At 35.3% G+C, this 20,472-nt stretch overlaps 1 protein-coding gene across 1 annotated transcript in view; it reads left to right on the forward strand.

The window, feature by feature from the left end:
• The window catches only part of DNAJC1 (DnaJ heat shock protein family (Hsp40) member C1), a 197,935-nt gene that overhangs the window by 74,145 nt on the left and 103,318 nt on the right, over nucleotides 1-20,472 (forward strand). Inside the window, exons 5-7 of the mRNA XM_005668160.2 lie at nucleotides 852-949; nucleotides 1,910-2,003; nucleotides 15,245-15,335. Of these exons, the coding sequence (XP_005668217.2) occupies nucleotides 852-949; nucleotides 1,910-2,003; nucleotides 15,245-15,335 (283 nt within the window). The remainder of the gene's footprint in view (nucleotides 1-851; nucleotides 950-1,909; nucleotides 2,004-15,244; nucleotides 15,336-20,472) is intronic.

The following is a 20,472-nucleotide window of genomic DNA, read 5'->3' on the forward strand; positions in this document are numbered from 1 at the left end:
ATTGGTAATAAATCAAATGACCTAGCCTCCTTAATTTTACATGGAATTTCAGACATTTATCTTTCAACTGATGAAAATTCAGCTTTTCTGTATATATCCTTATTCTAATATTTTTGTACTCATTAATATCTATGTTTCTAAGTCAAGAACTCATACCATAAGAAGAAAATATGCTTCTTTTAAAAAATGTATTTGAATTTGTTACAAAATTTTGTGAAGGCTCAAATATCTAGCTGAAAATTAGAAGGTAGAGCCATGTTTTCTTAATTGTCACCTTCTAGACATATATATTTTTTATATCAGATGATTTCAGAAAATTTTTTGTCACCAGCCCTATGTAAAGAATGATTCCTTTAAAAACTTTTAACTAAGTAAAACTTGAGAATAATTTTATAATTTTGGAGATCAGTTGGTTGAAAAATTATTACATTTCTTAGTGTTATATACTACTACCGAGTTTATTCTGCTATGGACTTTTATTTATATGCTAAAGATAACCATATTTATCAGTATTCATGAATTAGCATCTGTTTACTCATTCTTTTTGAAGTGACATTATTAAAGTTGGATGAATGAGAAAAAGTAAGTTGAATGCTTTCTCTTCTTAGAAAACTTTGATTGCTATGGAGATACACATGACTGACAGTGCTGAACTTCATGTGTGTTTAAGGACTGGATACCATGGCAACAGTTATTGTTAAAGATTGATGATTTTACTTAATCATGTTGGACCTTACATACATTTGCATAAATGTTCTTCTATAATGTTTACCCTTCACAGAAGACTCTTGATAACATTTGAAGAGTACATGTTAATGATAACCTGTAACCATAATTTTTTCCACATTAAGGATGAACTGCTTAGTAGAAAAAAGAGAGAAAAGAAAAAAAAGACAGGCGGCAAGACTGTGGATGTGTCAAAACTTGGTGCTTCAGAAAAAAATGAAAGGTGGGAGCATATAAAAATATAATTTGAAATTGTTTTAACATGTCTTTAACATCATACTTCATCTGTATATCCATTTCAGACATGCTAATATTTACATCTCTATTCAGTTTATAAAAGACTGGTAATGTGCCATAGTTTATGAAACAAATTCTGATCTTAAGCAAAAGTCCTACAGGTTTTTCCCCCTTGTAAATTATTAATATATACTTAAATAATTAAATCCCCAAGTTCTTGTCATTTGAAATTTTTATACTGAACTTTAGAAACAAAAGTATTACTAGAAGAATCTGTCACTTTAGTGTTTAGCTCAGGAGTGACAATATGTAGAGACAGTGATATGCAGCACACTCAAAGAGATACCACCATTTCTTCTATCGATTCATAGAAAGAAATAAAGGGTTTAAATAGTTCACACAGCAGGGCAGGAGCTGGATCAATGTGAGATGGAGATCAGAGACTATTTTGCCTGTCTTCTGTTCTGATGACATCGGTGAGTAATGCTTCAGTGAACTGCAAATGACATTAATTTTTATGTATTGGTTTGTTTATGCTACAGTATTCATATCTGCTTGTCAGCACTTGGAAACACTCAGATGATGTTTAGTCTTTTACAGCTGAAGTAATCATAAGGTCTGAGAATTCATTTTGCCAAACTGATGAAAAGTCCAGGTTAGAAAGAGGGCTTATGTTCATAACTTAATTATGAGTCCCCTTCCCCAAAATCTTAGCCTAGATTCTCTTACTTACTATGCTTAATTGCATTTGTTGTACTAATATATTTCATGATAGAATACATTAGATTAAGTGATGACTGCCATAAATATTTCCTTTTTAAAACTTGATTTTTTTGTTGAAATAGCCATTCAAAAGAGAATTCATGATCATTATGAAAAGATTTTTGTCTCTCAACTTTCTTTCTGCACTTTGCTTCTTTATTTTTGCTTTTTGTTTTCCCTTTAGATTACTGTTGAAACCACAGTGGCATGATTTGCTTCCATGCAAGCTGGGAATTTGGTTTTGCCTTACACTAAAAGCATTGCCTCATCTAATCCAGGTAAAATGTACCTCTTTTGTATAATGTTAGATGCTTTCATTTTAATTATTCATGAAATAATTGCTATCTGAATGCTGCTATCTGAATGCTGAATATGGATGCTTCATAATGCCGATGGAAGTGAATATTTTTATAAGTGTAAACCTAATTTAGGGTAGTGGCAATATTGTTTAGGTATCTATTCCTGTAACTACCTCTTACATTACTTTTAGAACACCTTAGAATTCCAAGACACTATAAAAAGGAAAAGACAACGTTATCTTTAGGGCAGCTATAAAAACAATAAAAATTTAATCCACTGTTATCATTTAAGGAGTATCTATTAGAAAAGAACAGGACTCATATAGCTTGTTACCATTATTTTAATAGCATTTAAGTACATAGTATGAAAAAAACACTTTACATAAGCATTTGTCTAATTAAGCAAAAATAGAGCTTTCCATTTTACTTGCAACTTTAAGAGGAGTGAGGATATTTTGTCTTACACTGGTAATCAAAGTTTCTGTTGCTAGTCTCTCTTGATCCAACAATAGAAAGTGAGTACCTATCATATTTATATGGCAGTTTCTCTTATTTTCTATATTTAGATACCATGACATATTTTAGGAAATTATTGCTTTGCTAATTTTAATTATTGTATCTGGCTAGAAAATTCCTGGAACATAAACATAACATTTGAAAGAATATGTAATAGTTTTAGTGTACAAATTTTAAGGTTCTTCGAGGTTGTAATTTGGAGGAGGAAATGTTTCATTTCAGAAAACAGAGCAAGAGAGATAATTTCTATTCAGTTCTACCCACTTTTTTCATGTAACAGAGCTGTTTTTCCTAATCGTTTGAGGAAATGAGTGACTCCAACTTTTGTATTTTATTCTTTTTCCTCTAATAATGAAGATTTTATATTTGAAGGGGAAATGAACTAAAAATCACTAGTGTGTTTCTGGCCTTTGAGAAATTTGTTGACCAGTTTTGTTTTGTTTTGTTTTTTAATCAAAATAGTTTAATAGTTAACTGCTTACAAAACCATATATTTTGTTTACAGTTAATAGAGACAATTGAAGTATTTTGATAATTTAAAAGATTCTGTTTTTTGTTTTTTAAGTTGTTTAGCATATTGTTTATTTGAATAAAAACCCTCAATCCTTGTGTACTATGTATGTAAGACTTAATAAGAAATAGGGGAAAGTACATCTATCATAATGGTATATTTCTGAGAAGATGTAACAGAAAAATATTTAAGGACATATTTTCTTTTTTTTGGAATGGTTATTTTTTGCTAGCTTTAAAATCTGTGCAATAGGCAAACCAGAATGTAGATGAATTTAAAAGTGTAGTCATGAGGCAGTATAAGTAAAATATCACATAAAATGTCACTCCGAAACACTTCTTTGTCATTTTAATCTAAGTCATTTGAAACAAAGTTTATTTGGTAAAATTAACACATTTCTTGGTTAGCAAGCACAGTAATTTGAAAAAATAGAATCAATATATTATGATGGCTTAGCTTTGCAAGTTGTTATTGTAAGTATTTTGCCTTGTCACAAATTTATAGAAAACTTTTTTTTTTTTTTTTTTTTTTTGGCCTTTTAGGGCCACACCTGCAGCATATGCACGTTCCCGGGCTAAGGGTCTAATGAGAGCTACAGCTGCTGACCTACACCACCCACAGCAACGTGGGATCCAGACCATGTCTGCAACCAACACCACAGCTCACGGCAACACCAGATCCTTAAGCCACTAACGAAGGCCAGGGGTCGAACCCACATCCTCATGGGTACTAAGTCAGGTTTGTTACCTCTGAGCCACAATGGGAACTCCTAGAAAACTTTTTAAAAAAAGGGATTTTATGAAAGTTTTTAGCCACTTCAGAAACTTTCTCAAACTATCGAATCAGTTTGAATTTTAAGGTTTTTCTCATGTTTACTAACAAAAGAATGTAATATACTAGACTATGATACAAATTATAATAGTAGTAACAGTATTTTAGGTAGAACATATAGCTGATGGTTTCACAAGCATCAGCAAAGCAATGTTGAATAGTTGCTATTAGAATTAGATTTTGTCTGCTTTTTTTTCCAATCTGCTTGGACCTTTGTATTTATCATTCATAAAATTGTGTAATGTGGATACATATGCCTTATCTATAACACTGCAGTTTTGGTGACACTTCTATGAGATCTTCTTAAATATGGTATTTATGAAATTTAGAAGCCGCCTTTTTTACCGGAAACAGTCAGGTTTGGTAACTGGTGCAGTGGTGATAAAAGATCCTACCAAAGCCCCTAATATGAAAAATAATACACATGACCTTAAACATTTTAAGCAAGGGCTTTACATTTATTCGCCACTCTTGTGATACAGGACCATTGTTTTATTTTTAAGTAGGAGCCCTTTTTCATGCATAAAGCATACCTAGCATCTTCCTTTCTTTAAGGGCAAATTTCCAGTTGATTTCTTTAAAGAAGAATGAAACCATGCTCTTGTGAAGGAGTGTAATTGTATAAGCCTTAAAGATTTTTATGGTATCCCTCACTCAGTCATCCACTGTTGACTTGTTTACATCTAGGTAATAGCATTTTTAGCAACTCTTTCATTGAGATTTCCAGAGCATCTACTTTGTTTTCACAGAAACAACTCTCACTGTCTACTCACTTTTCACCTTTTTTCTATAATATTTAAAAGTTGAATCAGGAGTTCCCATCATGGTGCAGTGGTTAACGAATCTGACTAGGAACCACGAGGTTGCGGGTTCGGTCCCTGCCCTTGCTCAGTGGGTTAAGGATCCAGTGTTGCTGTGAGCTGTGGTGTAGGTTGCGGACGCGGCTCGGATCCCGCGTTGCTGTGGCTCTGGCGTAGGCTGGCAGCTACAGCTCTGATTTGACCCCTAGCCTGGGAACCTCCATATGCCGCAGAAGTGGCCCAAAGAAATAGCAAAAAGACCAAAAAAAAAAAAAAGTTGAATCATAATTACAGGTATCACTGACATAAATAGATTCAAGAGCTAATATAGCCAGTTCATATAATACACAATTAGTTAAATAGGTATCAGCTGAGGGAGTTTTACATCTGTGTGTTGATCCTTTGAATTCATGAGAAGTTTGTTAAGGACTTCCTGTTGTGGCTCAGTGGTAGCAAACCCAACTAGTATCCATGAGAACACGGTTCAATCCCTGGCCCCCACCCAGTGGGTTAAAGGATCTAGTAGTGCCATGAGCTGTGGTATAGGTTGCAGACATGGCTCAGATCTGGTGGCGTTGTGGCTGTGGTATTGTAGCCAGTGGTTGTGGCTCTGATTCAACCCCTAGCCCAGGAACTTTCATATGCCATAGGTGTGGCCCTCAAAAGCAACAACAACAAAAAAAGTTCATTGAAACTAAGCTGAAAATATTCTGTGTCTTGCTCTTAGATAAGATGGAGGGTCCAAGCTAAAAGGGGGAAATTTGGAGACTTCCAGCAAATGGCCTTCACGCTAGCAGAACTTGTATCCAAATTTTGTCCTTGTTGTATCAATAGCTCTTCATCTCCCAAATCTTTCCTCCCCTTCTTCTTCTAAATACTCATTCCTAGATTACGTTTCACTTGCATATATGATTGGTTATCCAGTAGGATTTGGAAAAGTGGTAGTTCTGGTTCAGCTTATGCTCCTAAGTTCACTATTTATTACTTAGCATCTAAGATCCCTGAGAAAACTCCTATTGTCTACTTAGTTCATTTAAATTCTTTTCCATCTTCCTCTGAAAATATAGGAATGAAAATTGTTATATCAATATTTGATGTATAAAGCTTGTTCTGGTTATATGTTTAGAAAAAAATTAGCAGGTTCAGTAAAAATTTATTAAACACAATATCAGCACAAAGCACTTTAAGAGACTAGAGAGATGAATATGCCTTCTTGGACCTTACAATCAAGTAGAAGTTATATCACATGAATTAAAATAATTGGGACACAGCGCGGTATATAATTTCACACATGTAGTATATAAAGAATGATTTCTGTAGCTATTCAAAGAAGTAAGATTGTCTCTATTTAGGATAACCAAGGAAAACTAAAAAGAGGAGCTACTTGAATTGAGTCTTGAAAGGTAAATAGACACTTGACAGTGAAGTGCCCATTCTGTGTACCAGGTAGTGTACAAAAATAGTTTCATAGATATAGTAACTCCCACATAATCATGCATGTTAGGACTGAAAGACACCTGAGGAAAATATTGTACAATAGCTTTAAAAAAAAAAAAAAAGAAAAAGGAAAAAGGAGGGAGTTCTGGTCGTGGCTCAGCAGTAATGACCCCAACTAGAATCCATGAGGATGTGGGTTCAATCCCTGGCCTCACTAAGTGGGTTAAGGATCCAGTGTTGCTGTGAGCTGTGGTGTAGGTCGCAGATGCAACTTGGATCCAGCGTTGCTGTGGCTCTGGCGTAGGCTGGCAGCTACACCTCCGATTTGAACCCTAGCCTGGGAACTTCCATATGCCACAGGTGCAGCCCTAAAAAGACAAAAAGACACAAAAGGAAAGAAAGGAAAGAAAATACCACGTAGTCCATTACTATCATCTGAGATTAAATCCCGGGTCTCCAGATTCTGAATATAGCCATTTAGGAATTTATACTATAATAGATACACCTGGCAAATGTCTTAAAAAAACATTTAGACAGGCAAAGTTGTTTCTGTCACATATGTTTGTCAAAGGTATGTATACATTGTTAGGAATGGGAAAGTTAAAGTGCATAATGGGTAGAAACTTCTCAAAGTGGTTCTGTGATCAAGCAGGGTAGAGGTAAAAGTATTTCTTTGATAGCTGCCCTTGCTTTTTGAGAAGGTCTTTGTAACCTCCAGCCCTGGGTTTTGTTCCTTTTTTTTGCTCTGAAGAAGATATTGGAAGAATTTCAAGACTTGGTAGATGAAAGGAGTGAGGCCAGTAATGACAATGATTAAGTTTAATACATGTGTAATATTGAGTTAATATCAGACATTTCCTAGATTGGAAGATGTTTGGATATTACTATATTTAGCAAAATGCGTGCCCCCATATCATTCATACCCACATAGGTAGAGAAGTAAAAAGTCAAATGAGAAACCAAAGAAAAAATACAAAGAGTGCTTTATAAATTGATTTGTCCATAAAGAGATGACAGACAAATTAGAGAGGAATAAAATGCATGACTATTTGCAGAAAAGTTGGGGATACCTGAGAAGAATGTGTTTAGATGGTGAAAAAAGCAATGAGCGAATAAGGAACAGAAGATACGGAATATGAATAGAATATAACAAAGAATTTGGCCCGTAGCAGGAGAGGCATCATGTGCTTTGAGGTTAGAGTTTTATTTCAACATTGAAAGTATAGCCTTAGTGACACTTTGATATCTTACTGGTCTGTGTCTGTTCTTAGGAGTTTTGAAGAGAGCATGCAATCTCTAAGAGTCTGACTAATCCAGTCTTCAGTGTTGACAGTATTCAGCCCATAGCTCCAAGAAATATTTCTAACCTCCAAAATGCTCTTCTTGGATCTTTTAAAATTGCCACTCTATCTCTTTCTGGGTGTGTGTGTGTGTGTGTGTGTGTGTGTGTGTGTGTGTGTGTGTATGTGTATGTACTTTCTGAAATGTATTCATAGCCATGAAAATAGCAAACAACAGATGAAATATAATCAATGCTATGTACATATTTTGGGTCTAACTCTTATAACTTTATTTTTGTCACTGCCTATTTGTATTGGAGCTTCATATATTTGGGCCCATAATAACTTAGATTGTTAATACCATCAATTTCTCATACAAAATCAGTAAGTGCCAGATATCCCAAGTGATTACCAATCTGAATCATAGTTCAGAGTTTTCTGCATTTTCTAAGATGAGATGAATTTTAACTATTCAGAATTTATTTGCTCGATAGTTTGACTTTCTGGGAATTCACCATTTTAGTTTCTCTCTACCAATGTCACATTCCTTGGTAGCACATTTTGGAAAATAGGAAACTCCTTTAGATGTGCATTGCCTAAAAGTTGTTAATTTCCCCATTGTTAAGTCCCAGTCCCATCTTTGCTCACTACCGAGCTGATCTTATATGAACACGGTTAGACTAGAAATTATTGTAGGACGTTTCCAGCATGCATATGTCCACTCTCATTAGGATTTATAGGTTGTCAAGGAACAGTGGCTGAGAAAATAGAAAAATCTTTGTAGTGCTATGGCTTTTACCTTATAAAATTAAAACAAAAGTTATTTAAGAGAGTAAATGGAATACTATATTTTATACAACTTTTTATAAATGCAGGCACCCTCCCTCCCAAGAAGCTTCTTCCATGGAAACTACAGCTGTGGACAAGCCTGGAGGTCACCCTGTCTAAGGCCTGGGCCCTTCATTTCTAGTCCCTTTGCTTATGCTTGCTGCAACTCCGTCAGAAACCAAATAAACAAAGCATTCACAGCTAATTAGCAGGGGGGGGAAAGCTTCTAAAAGGTTAGGAGGCATTTGTAGCAAGCTGAATTGCCTGTGCTTCTACTCAGAGTTAAACAGATTTTCCAAGGAATGAGGAAGCTTACTTTTAGTACTCTCATAACTTTTTGAAATTTTTTGCAGGCAAATATATTTTACATAGGAAATATGTAAATAAATGAAAAAGGATGAAAAACTCGTCTGAATTTTTATAAGGCTGAAACTCTGCCGAAGGACAAGTGATAAAGGAAAATTGGAAAGACCTCACAATACAACAAAGGTTCCATTCCTTCACTCCTCTGAAAAGAGAACATAAGATGCAATCATTTGGAGGTCCAAAGGCAGAATATAGAGTTTTTTAGAAAAGATTGAAAAACCACAAAATGTTAGGTAGGATATTAAAGACATGTAGTCTCATCAATTCCATATTTTATTGATGAAAAATACTTAAGACTTAGATTGGTGAGGCAATTTGCCCAAAGTGACAGACTGGTTAATGGTAGAAATGAAACTTAAAGCAAATGAAAATAAATTTGAAATATAAAAAATGCAGAAGCTAAGAAAGAATAATTTTTTTTTCAACAGCTAGATAAAGAGATAACTAGTGTTATGGTGAGTGAATAAACTAGTGTTATAGGTAGCGAATAAGCTGTCTGATCTTAAATTCTCTATAAGAGTATTGAGTCAGAGTGTAATATTATAAAAGCTATAGGATTCTTACATTGAGTTGGGGTGGAAAGAGATGACTTCCATGGTTTCTTTGTTTCTTAGCCCAGATTTAGGCCTTCCATCTTGTTGAATACTGCTGACTAAAGCAGAGGAAAGCAAAGCGAGTTGTTTTCTGTCTTACTTATATTACTTCTTATAAATTTAGTATTATCACAGTTCTGTACCCAAAAAATTGTCTTGTATTCAAAGTATGAAATTTAGACGTTTTCCTATATTCCTCATTGTAATTTTATATATTATATGTAATTCTAAGATTATAATATAAGCCAATTGGGAAACAAAATTTGATATAGAGCAATTAAATTTGTGGGCAGATTTTCAGAGACATGCTCATGATGATCTACCATGGTTATATGTAAACTTCAAAGAAGAAACTTGTGCTGTTGGACAGTCAAAGAGAAAGGGCGCATCCTCTGTCTCTCTTGCTGCTGCCTCTTCTCAGAGTTCCTTGTCCCCATTAAGGCAGGTGGCACTCTTTTCCTGCTCATACCACCCTAAATCAACTCACATCTTTCCTAAGAGTTTTCGGATTGCTTAATATTTCAAAATTTATATGGAGCAATGAAAGTAAAGCAAAGCAAGACAAGCACATTGTTTTATCACTTGAATAAACTATGTCAGTAATGTTAAGAAGAAAAGTTTATAATAAGGGATACCTTGTATCTCAGAGCTCAGTAACCTTGGGAATACCACATCCTGAAGGCTTAGCTAAATTGTTATCATCATTATGAAACCTTTCCTAATCAGGCCAGCTGAAAACTTCCCATTTATGTACGCTCTGTATTGACTTCATAGCACTTAACAATTTGTATTAACCAGGATAGAGTATGGTAAGGTACACATCACCCTGAAATTCCAGTGACTTGACATTTTTTTCCAATATATGCCACTTACCCATTGCTGGTTGGTGGGAAAGAGGGCATTCTGCCATTTAGGGGCTCAGAATAATGACATCATCATCTTCTAGCTATACCCATCTGGAACATGTGGCCTCCTTGCCCACTATGGCAACAGTAGAAAGCTGGAGGATGGCATGAGCTTTTCTGTATTTGGTTTGAAATGACATGGTATTTCTAACTGCAGCTCATCCAGAACTAGTACCATGACCCTACCTAATCTCAAGATGATAAAGAAATGTGGGGAAGCAGATAGAATGTTGGATGAACACCACTCTCTCTTCCAGTAATTCATTCAACAAATATTTGTTGAGTGATTACTATTTGCTAGGTTCTCTTTTGGGCCCTGGAAATACCCAAAAAAAAATTTTTTTAAGACAAAAATCCCTGTTCTCATGTAGTTTATATTCCTTATTTTGGTTATTATTCATATTTATTTTTACGTATGCTTTAAGGGCAACTGTTTGTCTTAGCATATGATTCTAATATAGCCTATCAAAGTACAACACACGTGGTAGTGGTTTAGTAAATAAGTATAAATAAATACCACTATTTAACACCTGCTCGTGCAGGACCCCATGCTCTACAATTACATGCAAAAAACCATCCATAACATATAAATTCTTTAAGTAAGTCATCGTCCTATAATATAAAACCACTCCTCTGTTTGATGTCTATGCAGACAAGCTTTGAGCCTTCCAAGAAATTTTAAGTATTAAAGAGAGTTGATTCTAAAGGAAAAGCTTTTTTTTCATGTTCTGTCCATAAGGATTATAAACTCCTCAAGGATAAGAATCTCTCTGTTTGGAACAATATAAACTCTGTAGTTTTAATAGAGTGTTAGGGAGCTAAACCTAGGCAGTCCAAAGCTCTGATTGAAAGTAAGTATTTATTTGCTTATTGAATACTTAGTAAGCATCTATTATGTGCTGGGCAGAGTCTCCAAAGATAAATGAGAAGTTTATATCACAAGAGATCTATCATTTCCAGTGTAGGTAAACTAGGGTTTATCCTGGACTCAAAATGAGACTTTGTGTTTATTTTCCCTACTTAACAATGGTATTCATATAAATTATCTTCTCATGAAGAATGGCAGGGAAAAAAGGTTTTAAACAACTGCTCTTATTTCAACCTCTTTTGAATACATGATACCCACTCCCTTAATTCTCCATTCCTACCACTGGCCTGGTCAGTTGGAATGTTATCTCCAAAGCCAGTCTGTTTCATTTTTGGTGAGTTTAATGGTTAGAAAACCCTTTTTTTTTTTTTTTATTTATCCAAACTCAAAACTTAATCCCAAATCTTCTCATCTCCACTCCCTTTTAAATACAGTTTCAAGACCAGACTCACAAACTTAGAAGACAAACTTATGGTTACCAAAGGGAAAGGGAAGGGAGGAGGGAGAAACTAGAAGTATGAGATTAACAGATACAAACTACTATACATAGAATAGAGAAACAACAGGAATTTACTGTGTAGCACAGGCATCTATATTCAATATCTTACAATAATCTATAACGGAAAGTAGTCTGAAAAAAATATGTGTATAAAACTGCTTCATTTTACACCTGAAACTAACACAGTATTGTAAATCAACTGTACTCCAGTTGAAACAATATATATTTTTTCATATATATATACAAATATACACATATGTATACATATATATACACACACATATATAGTTTGAAGACCCCTCACATTGATCACTTTTCTTTTAAGGTCTTCCAGTTCATCAGGGCATCTTAAAGAGTGGGACAGCAAGCTATTCAGAAGGATGATTGGAACAATATAGAGTTTGTTGAGTATAGTGGAGTTATTTGAGATCATAGCTTTATTAAAGAAGAAATGCTTCCTAGAGTAGGCATATTGTAATTATAATTTGGAAGTACAAGTAAGATGTAGGAAAGAAAAGTCATGAGGAACATTTAAATAAAGGCTTAGAAATGGAGCAAAGGGAAGTTAGGATTCTTTGCCTAGAACACATTGCGAGTGAGACTAGGGAATGTGTTAAAATTCTTGGAATTAGATGAAGTAGGTTAAGGCAATTGAATGCATTGCAGTCCTCAGATAGGTGTGGTTTTGCATCTAACGGCTATTTTAAAAAGGAGTTTTTGATGGAATTCTGTGCTGTAGCAGAAGGAAGAAACATTAACAGAGAAATGTTCAGATTTGTTAGAACCACTAGAAAGAGAGCTCCAGCAAAAGGTTTTTGCACTGAGGTGAAGAGAGTTCATGGGAAGAAAAATCATATGACCAAGATGATAAAAGATTCTGCAGGCGGAGTTTTGGTTAAGTATGAAGAAGAAGAACTCACCCTGACTTTGCATGAGGGTAAATAAGATTCTTGGCAAAATAAAACAGGTAACACATATAAGGCCTAACCATGTGCAAGATGTTATTCTAAGTGTTTCCTATATATTAACATTTATATACACATATATTTCATCTTTCCAACAGCTCTGTGAGTTAGGTATTCTTATTATCCCCATTTAATGGATGAGAAAATTAACCCATAGGAAAGTGATGTAATGCTAAGAGTCACATAGCTAGTGAGATGAAAGCTGAAATCTTAATCCAGGCAGCCTGACTCTAAAATCTGCTCTCTTCTTCTCATCACTATTTTCTATCTCACCCTACTATACTGTGGTGTAAGAATTCAACTCACCTTCCTTCACACCTTGTAAGTAACTTAACTGTGCTCTTCTTTCCTTACGTGGTACAACCTTTCCTATTTCCTTAAAGCAGCCAGTGCCTTTGTGACCTTTTCCCTGCTATTACAAATTACTCTCTGGAAAGAAGCTAATAAGCCCATTCATACCAAGGAATGAATGGCTGATATAGTTTAATATACAGTAAGACTGCTCCACGGTTGAGTTTTGGGGGGTACAGGGAATGTTAGAAGGGGCCATAAATTTTTTGTGTGTGATTTTTATTTTTTTCCATTATAGCTGGTGTACAGTGTTCTGTCAATTTTCTACTGTACAGCAAGGTGACCCAGTTACACATACATGTATACATTCTTTTTTCTCACATTATCGTGCTCCATCGTAAGTGACCAGACATAGTTCCCAGTGCTACACAGCAGGATCTCATTGCTAATCCATTCCAAAGGCAATAGTCTGCATCTATTAACTCCAAGCACCCCATCCATCCCACTTCTTCCCCTTTGGCAACCCACAAGTCTGTTCTCCAAGTCCATGATTTTCTTTTCTGTGGAAAGGTTCATTTGTGCCGTATATTAGATTCCAGATATAAGTGATATCATATGGCCATAAATTTTTAACCCAAAATCTCCTTGAAATTTAAAGTATATGTGGGCATAAGAGGATGAGTAAGTCAGGTGCGTGACCTCTATGCCCTTCAAATTATACCATTATTTAGCTGGCCCAGGGCTTGTAGGAATTCTTCTAGAAGAAATGAGATAAGGAACCTAGAAGTGGGAATGGAAAGAATAAGAGATACATCTTTATTATATTGATTCAGTGATTTTAGAAATGCCCTGTTATTTCCCTAATTAATTATCTAATGGAAGAGTTCTGATATAACCCCAGGAGACATAGATCCCAGGTGAAAGATGATAATCTATCCCATTCTAGGTTTAAGTGTTCGTGCATTTACATCTGAATTGAGATAGAGCAAAGGATTGATTTTGTTCATTTCCTGCAGAAATAAAACCTTCTCAGATGGGTCCATGATTTATCTGCTCTAGGAATTGTGCAACCTGGGAATGTTAACCTAGAGTTACCTTTTTTTTTCTTTTTTTTCCCCCATTTTGGCAGCACCTGCAACACATGGATGTTCCTGGGCCAGAGATCAAACCTGCGCCACCATAGCAACCCAAGCTGCTGCATTGACAATGCCATATCCTTAACCTGCTGCACCACCCAACTCTAGGAAATTACACCCTAGAGTTATCCTTGATCTTTCTTTTTCTTATTCCACACTGGACAGTCATCAAGCCCTTTCATTTCTTTCTTTAAATAAGGTTTCTCATATATTTCAATCTAATTCAGCTCAGTGAACACTTATCAAGTGCCTGCCTAATTCTACATATAGTGCCCTGAACATACAAGTACCCCATCTCAAATTTCTCATGTTCTGGGAGGGAATACAGCATTGTACAGGCAATCATAAAAGTGAGTTTAAATACAGAAGCAGTATACAGGAGAGATTATTCTTCTAGTCAAGGTCAGAAAGACTAGCAAAATAGGGTTTTCAAGGGTGAATAGAAGTTCTTCAGAATAATGGTAGGGAAGCAAAATATTCTAGCTAGAAGGTAAAGCATACAGAAAGACATGGAAGCAACACAGTGTAGCCTGAAATACTACAAGTAGTATTTCTATAGAATAGATGAAGTTTGGGTCAAGGGCTGGTAGAAAATGATCTGGTTTTGCTTTTTTCACTGTCGGGATCTTCATATGCCTAGAGCACCAACTTGTTTTTTCCATATCTGTAATTATTGAAAACCTAGTCTTTTTTTCAGCATTCTGCTAAAGTCACATCTATCGTATATGCCCCTCCTTGAGACTTTAACCACTATATCTTGACACCTAAGTATCTGTGTACAGTGTGTGTCCTCAATCTTCAACTCTCAGTGGTGTGACAACTTTCACTTGTAGCTACATGGTCATAGGGGTTTCATAATCAAATTTGCATATAATAATTTTGAAAATGTTTTGGAGTAAAGAGACGAATATGAAAATAGTGTTAGTGCTTTGTCAGTCACAATAATATAATTTACTGTACTACCAAGTAGTTCAGTTCAGCAAATGTGTTTTTCTGCTCTCTATCCATGTATAATATTGAGAAAATAGACAGTGGAAGAAAATAGGAGGATACCTCATTTATGTATCTGAAAGACTTTACTTAAACTTACTTATATTCATTTAATTTCTGGCTCTCATTAGTTCTTTTTTATATAATGATTTTTATTTTTTCCATTATAGCTGATTTACAGTGTTATGTCAGTTTTCTACTGCACAGCAAGGTGACCTCAAAGACAGAAAAATCATAGAGAACTGCCTATTCAATTTCTTCTGTTCATCATAAAATTTGAACATATAAACACAAAGGAAGACCACTTGTTAAATGAAAACACTGCTTTAAATTGAAGTTATGTGGGAAATAGCATCAAAGCATACTGACTTTTATGTTAATTTATTTGTAACTTCTTTTTTCAGGATGCTGGGCAGTTTTATGCTAAGTATAAAGAAACAAAATTGAAGGAAAAGGAAGATGCGTTGACTAGAGCTGAACTTGAAACACTTCAAAGTGAGTTTTAAACATTGTCTTATTGTATTAACTGTATCACATAAAACTGATTATTTAAATTTGGATTTTCCCTTAAATTCAGCAGTAATTAAATTTTCTGTGCCTTTTTTGCTACTCTCTAGAGTTACTTGTACTTAATGTACTATATATGGGAAATTCTACATTAATAATTTCCAAACCACTGCAGCTCAGTGTCAGAAGGAGAAATAAAATTAACATGGGGTCATATAGTTGCTTTAATCTGGGAGGCATCAAAAATCTAGAAAGTCCTTAAATACTCCAGTGCTGCAGTTGTTATTGATATTTAGTGCTGAGTCTGCCCAATTGATCACCAACTTGCTATGTTACATTAGTAAAAGGGAAACCTGAGAACTTCAATGATTTTGTTTTCGTTTGTATTATTGTTACACAACATACTTGGCTAACGTATCAGTATGTTGAAATCTTCCCTCAAACTCTAAAGACAGTTCTTGCTCTGAGTTCCCATCGTGGCTTAGCAGAAATGAATCCAGCCAGTATCCATGAAGATGCAAGTTCGATCCCTGGCCTCGCTCAGTGGTTAAGGATCCCATGTTATGAGTCAGGGTTTTCTCTGGATAGATGACATTGAAAAACTTATGGTCTCTGGAAGAGACAGTTTTTGGGGTGAGGGGATGTTCTTGGGTTGCGGGATGGAAATCCTGTGAAATTGGATTGTTATGATCAGTATACAACTACAGATGTGATAAATTCATTAGAGTAATAAAAAAAAAAGGATCCCATGTTGCCGTGAACTGTGGTGTAGGTCACAGATGCGTCTCGGATCTGGCATTGCTGTGGCTGTGGTGTAGGCCAGCAGCTGTAGCTCCAACTGTTCCCCTAGCCTGGGAACCTCCATATGCCGCGGGATGCAGCCCTAAAAAGACAAAAGACAAAAAAAAAAAAAAAAAAGATTTGGGGAAAAGTTGAACATAAAATTAAAAGAAGGCATTTCCTCAGCCCTGGTCTTGTCTAGTTTTCTGTATCTACATCTCCCTCCCCCCCATATATATATATATAAAGCAATGTAAAAGTATATATACTATACTTTTACATTGCTTTATTTTTATCAGAGCATTCAACACTTCTTAGCATTAATTTATATGTTTATTTTGTTTGTTCTCTAGTCCCCTCAATGGAATGTAAGCTTCATGAGGGGAAGGACTTTGTTTTGTTCACTGTTATGTCTGTCCAAGGAGTCCCTGGCACACAGTAGGTACTCAATAGGTAATTGTTGACTAAATTCATGGAGGTGAAGTCTCTTCTTTTAAAAATTCAAATTTGAGTGTTTTTGGTTCAAACTTAATTCCCCTCTACCTACCTGGATTCCTAGAGGAATGAATGGTGTGCATGGCACCAATCTAGGCACAGAGGACAGTACAAACACCGTTAATACCCGGTCAGCTCACACCTAGAAACATATGTAAATCCACAGTGTGTGTAGTTTACAAAACTACTTGTGTGCTTTTGAAGGTGTACAGTAAAAGCTATTCCTGCAGCCCATAAGTAATTTAGCCAAATGAAACTGGAAAAAGAACTGTGGTATTAGTAACACATTCAGCTCACACTTTCAACGTACAGAAAAACGATGATGGCTCTTTTCTCCCTCATATACTGAAAGTCCAGCTTTCTGCCTTTACCCTGACACCAGACCATGGTTTGAGAAGAGAGGAGTTCTAACTCTCTCCAGACTGAAAGAGTACATTGCCACGACCTAAATGTGACTTTGAGGATTGTTTTTTAGGCCCCTAAACACAGATTTATTATCATAGAGATGTGTGGATCGGAAGTCTGACATGAGTCTCACTGGGTTAAAATCAGGGTTATCAAGCAGGGCTGCGTTCCTTTTCCAGCTTCTCGAGGCCTCCCACTTCCTTGGATCATGACCCCCTTTCTGTTTCTTCAGAACCAGGATGTTTCATCTCTCTGACTCTTCTGTAGTCACATCTCTGTGACTAGGAAAGTTTCTCTGCTTTTAAGAACTTGTGATTAGATTGGGCTAACTTGGATAACTCAGGATAATCTCCTATCCCAAGGTGCTCAGCCTTAATCACATCTGCAGAGTCCCTTTTGCCAGGTAAGGTAAAATATTCCCAGGTTCTGGGGATCAGAACATAGTCATGTTTGGGGGCCATTTTTTGCCTTCTACAACCTTCGGGTGTCTGGGCAGCTTTAGTACAGGGACTGTTTCCTTTTCATCTTTGTGACTGAAGCATTGAATATAGTGTCCTCACACAGAGTAAGTGTTTAATAAATGGATGAATGAATATATGACTTAATGTAATTCCATGAATAAAGAGTGACATATGAGCACCTATCTTTGTACAGGACACTGTTTCAAAGAGCACATAATTTAATTCAAAAAGTTTCAACAATTAGGAGTTCCTGTTTTGGCACTGCGGAAACGAATCTGACTAGGAACCATGAGGTTGCAGGTTCAATCCTTGGCCTCGCTCAGTGGGTTAAAGATCCGGCATTGCCATGAGCTATGGTGTAGGTCGCAGACATGGCTAGGATCTGGGGTTAGCTGTGGCTGTGGTGTAGGCTGGTGGCTACAGCTCCGATGGGACCCCTAGCCTGGGAACCTCCATATTCTGTTGGTGCAGCCCTAAAAAGCAAAAAAAAAAAAAGTTAACAATTAAAAATACAAGTAATATTCACATAAACTATATAATTGTTAACTATGTTAGAGGATTACATACTAAAGTTGACTGATATATGTGTTGAAGAGTAAGGGTGGGCAAATGTTTATTATTATTACAGTAAACCTAAGATTGAAACAAAGTTAAAGTTATAGCAGTTGTTGAAATAGTTTTAATTTGAATAAATCAATGAATAAATGAAACGAAGTGTAATTTCTATATAATTTTTACTTTTAAGTAAAATTATTACATAAAAATTTTCTAAGCCTTTTAAGACTAGTCAAAAGGAGGGGAAACAAATCACATTTACAAGAAAAGAGAAAAATCAAACTAAGCCACAATTTACCTGTGAAGGCAGTTTGCGTACACTAACTTCATTGCTTTTCACAGTCATGCTTTCATGACTGTTTTTCCAAAAATATTCAAAGATTTGTTCTGCCAAAGAATTCCATAGCAATTTTTCAGATTTAATAATTCTCTCTCTTATTTTGTTATTACTATTTAATTTAAAAATACTATGTAATATTTATAATATTACTAGGTATTGCTAATAAACACAAATTTTAAAATCGGTAAATATCTGAAAACTATGTGCCAGCAAAAAAATGTGTAATAGTCTTTTAAAAAATTTGAAAATTCATCACTAGCTTATTGTTCTTGATACTCAGTACCAGAAAACATTAAAAATAATATTCATATTAGGCTCAGAGTATTAAGACTTCTGTTACTCATATTTAGATATCAGTGCTGTATTTAGAAAAGGTGGTGGTATTGACATTAAGAATGTTAAAGAACAGTCACATAACTGTTACTAATATCAGAAACTGCCATATATATTTAAATGTAGTCTCTAATGTTTACATGCAAAGAATCTTTTAATTAATTGTGTTAACTTCATTACAGTGTTCTACATTGTATACTTTAAAATTAATACATAAAGGCCCCAAATCCCCCAGTGTGCATTTCATTTGCCCCCATCCTTCTTAATTTTAAAGACCATCATTGGAATACTGAGTTCATAATAACATTTCCATCTGCTTAATTGAGTAAATGCATCTCATGCAGATTAGCAGTAGCTATTTTATGCTGCCTGTTTTTCATGGCCTAATTGCTAATCTGCCCTCAAGTCTATCTGCTTTACTGCTGAGATTGTGCAGTGTCCTCTGAGGGCTACACTTGAAGCCACATTGAGTAGGGTGTGGTGGTCTTACTAAATGGTATTTTAGAGGGAGAAATCTGAAAAGGGTAATTTCTTCAAAATAAATATTACCATTCTTCTGTGAATTCTTTACCTCCGAAAATGTGATAATCTATTTGGAAATGTTTCAGTATTTGTTTCTTTGTTATAAACTTTCAATCCATGTTATATTTTACATTAAATAAGTTGAATATTTATAAATATAAGACTTTTTCAATGCTAATACTTTTATAGATTCTCTAATTATATGTTTTAATCTAAATCAATAAATGTGTGTTATAATTACTGTAATGAAAAAGCCCATATCATGAATGGAAAAAAATGAGCTATAAAGAAATTGATTGTAAAGGTTAAAATTTGAATAGACAGAAGGGGGAAGGCAGGGTAGAGGGAAAATGTAATATTTCACTTTTTTTCTCTGTACCTTACATGAGTTAGGAACAAAAGCAAGATCAAATAACCAAAACCCTATTGCTATGTACTTTTTGTTTGTTTGTTTGTTTTTTGTCTTTTAGGGCTGCATCCATGGCATATGGATGTTCCCAAGCTAGGGGTCGAATCAGAGCTACAGCTGCTGGCCTACACCACAGCCATGCCAACCCCAGATCCTAGCTGTGTCTGCAACTTACACCACAGCTCACGGCAACGCCTTTACCCACTGAGCGAGGCCAGGGATCAAACCTGCATCCTCATGGATGCTAGTCAGATTCTTTTCTGCTGGGCCACGACAGGAACAAGTACTTTTTTTAATCTGCAGAAATAATGGTTCCAGATACTGCCAAATTCACTGAGGCTTTTGCCCTATATTTTCTTGGAAGACTTTTAGTTTTAGGTCTTATACTTAGGTCATTGATCCATTTCAAGTTAATTTTTGTACATGGTATTGGGTAAGGGTCCAACTTGCTATCTAGTTTCCCCAGCACCATTTGTTGAATTAACAGTTTTTTATTTAAATTTTTATTTTGAAATAATTATAGATTCATAGGAAATTGCAAAGATAGTACAGAGAGGTCCCATGCTCTCTTCTCTCAGTTCCCCCCATTGGTTATCTTCTATAACTGTAGTATAATGTCAAAACTGGGAAACCGGCATTGATAGAAATTGTGTGTATAGTTCTCTGCCATTTTATTACACACATACATTAATGTAACCACAATACCTGTTAACCACTAACCTTTTATAGTCACACCCATCGCCTTCCCTCCCCTCCCCCCATTATCCCTAATACCTGGCAATTACTGATCTATTTTTCATCTGTCTAACTTTATCATTTTGACTA

This window comes from Sus scrofa, chromosome 10 (genome assembly GCF_000003025.6).
Source record: "Sus scrofa isolate TJ Tabasco breed Duroc chromosome 10, Sscrofa11.1, whole genome shotgun sequence".
Classification (NCBI taxonomy): Eukaryota; Metazoa; Chordata; class Mammalia; order Artiodactyla; family Suidae; genus Sus; species Sus scrofa.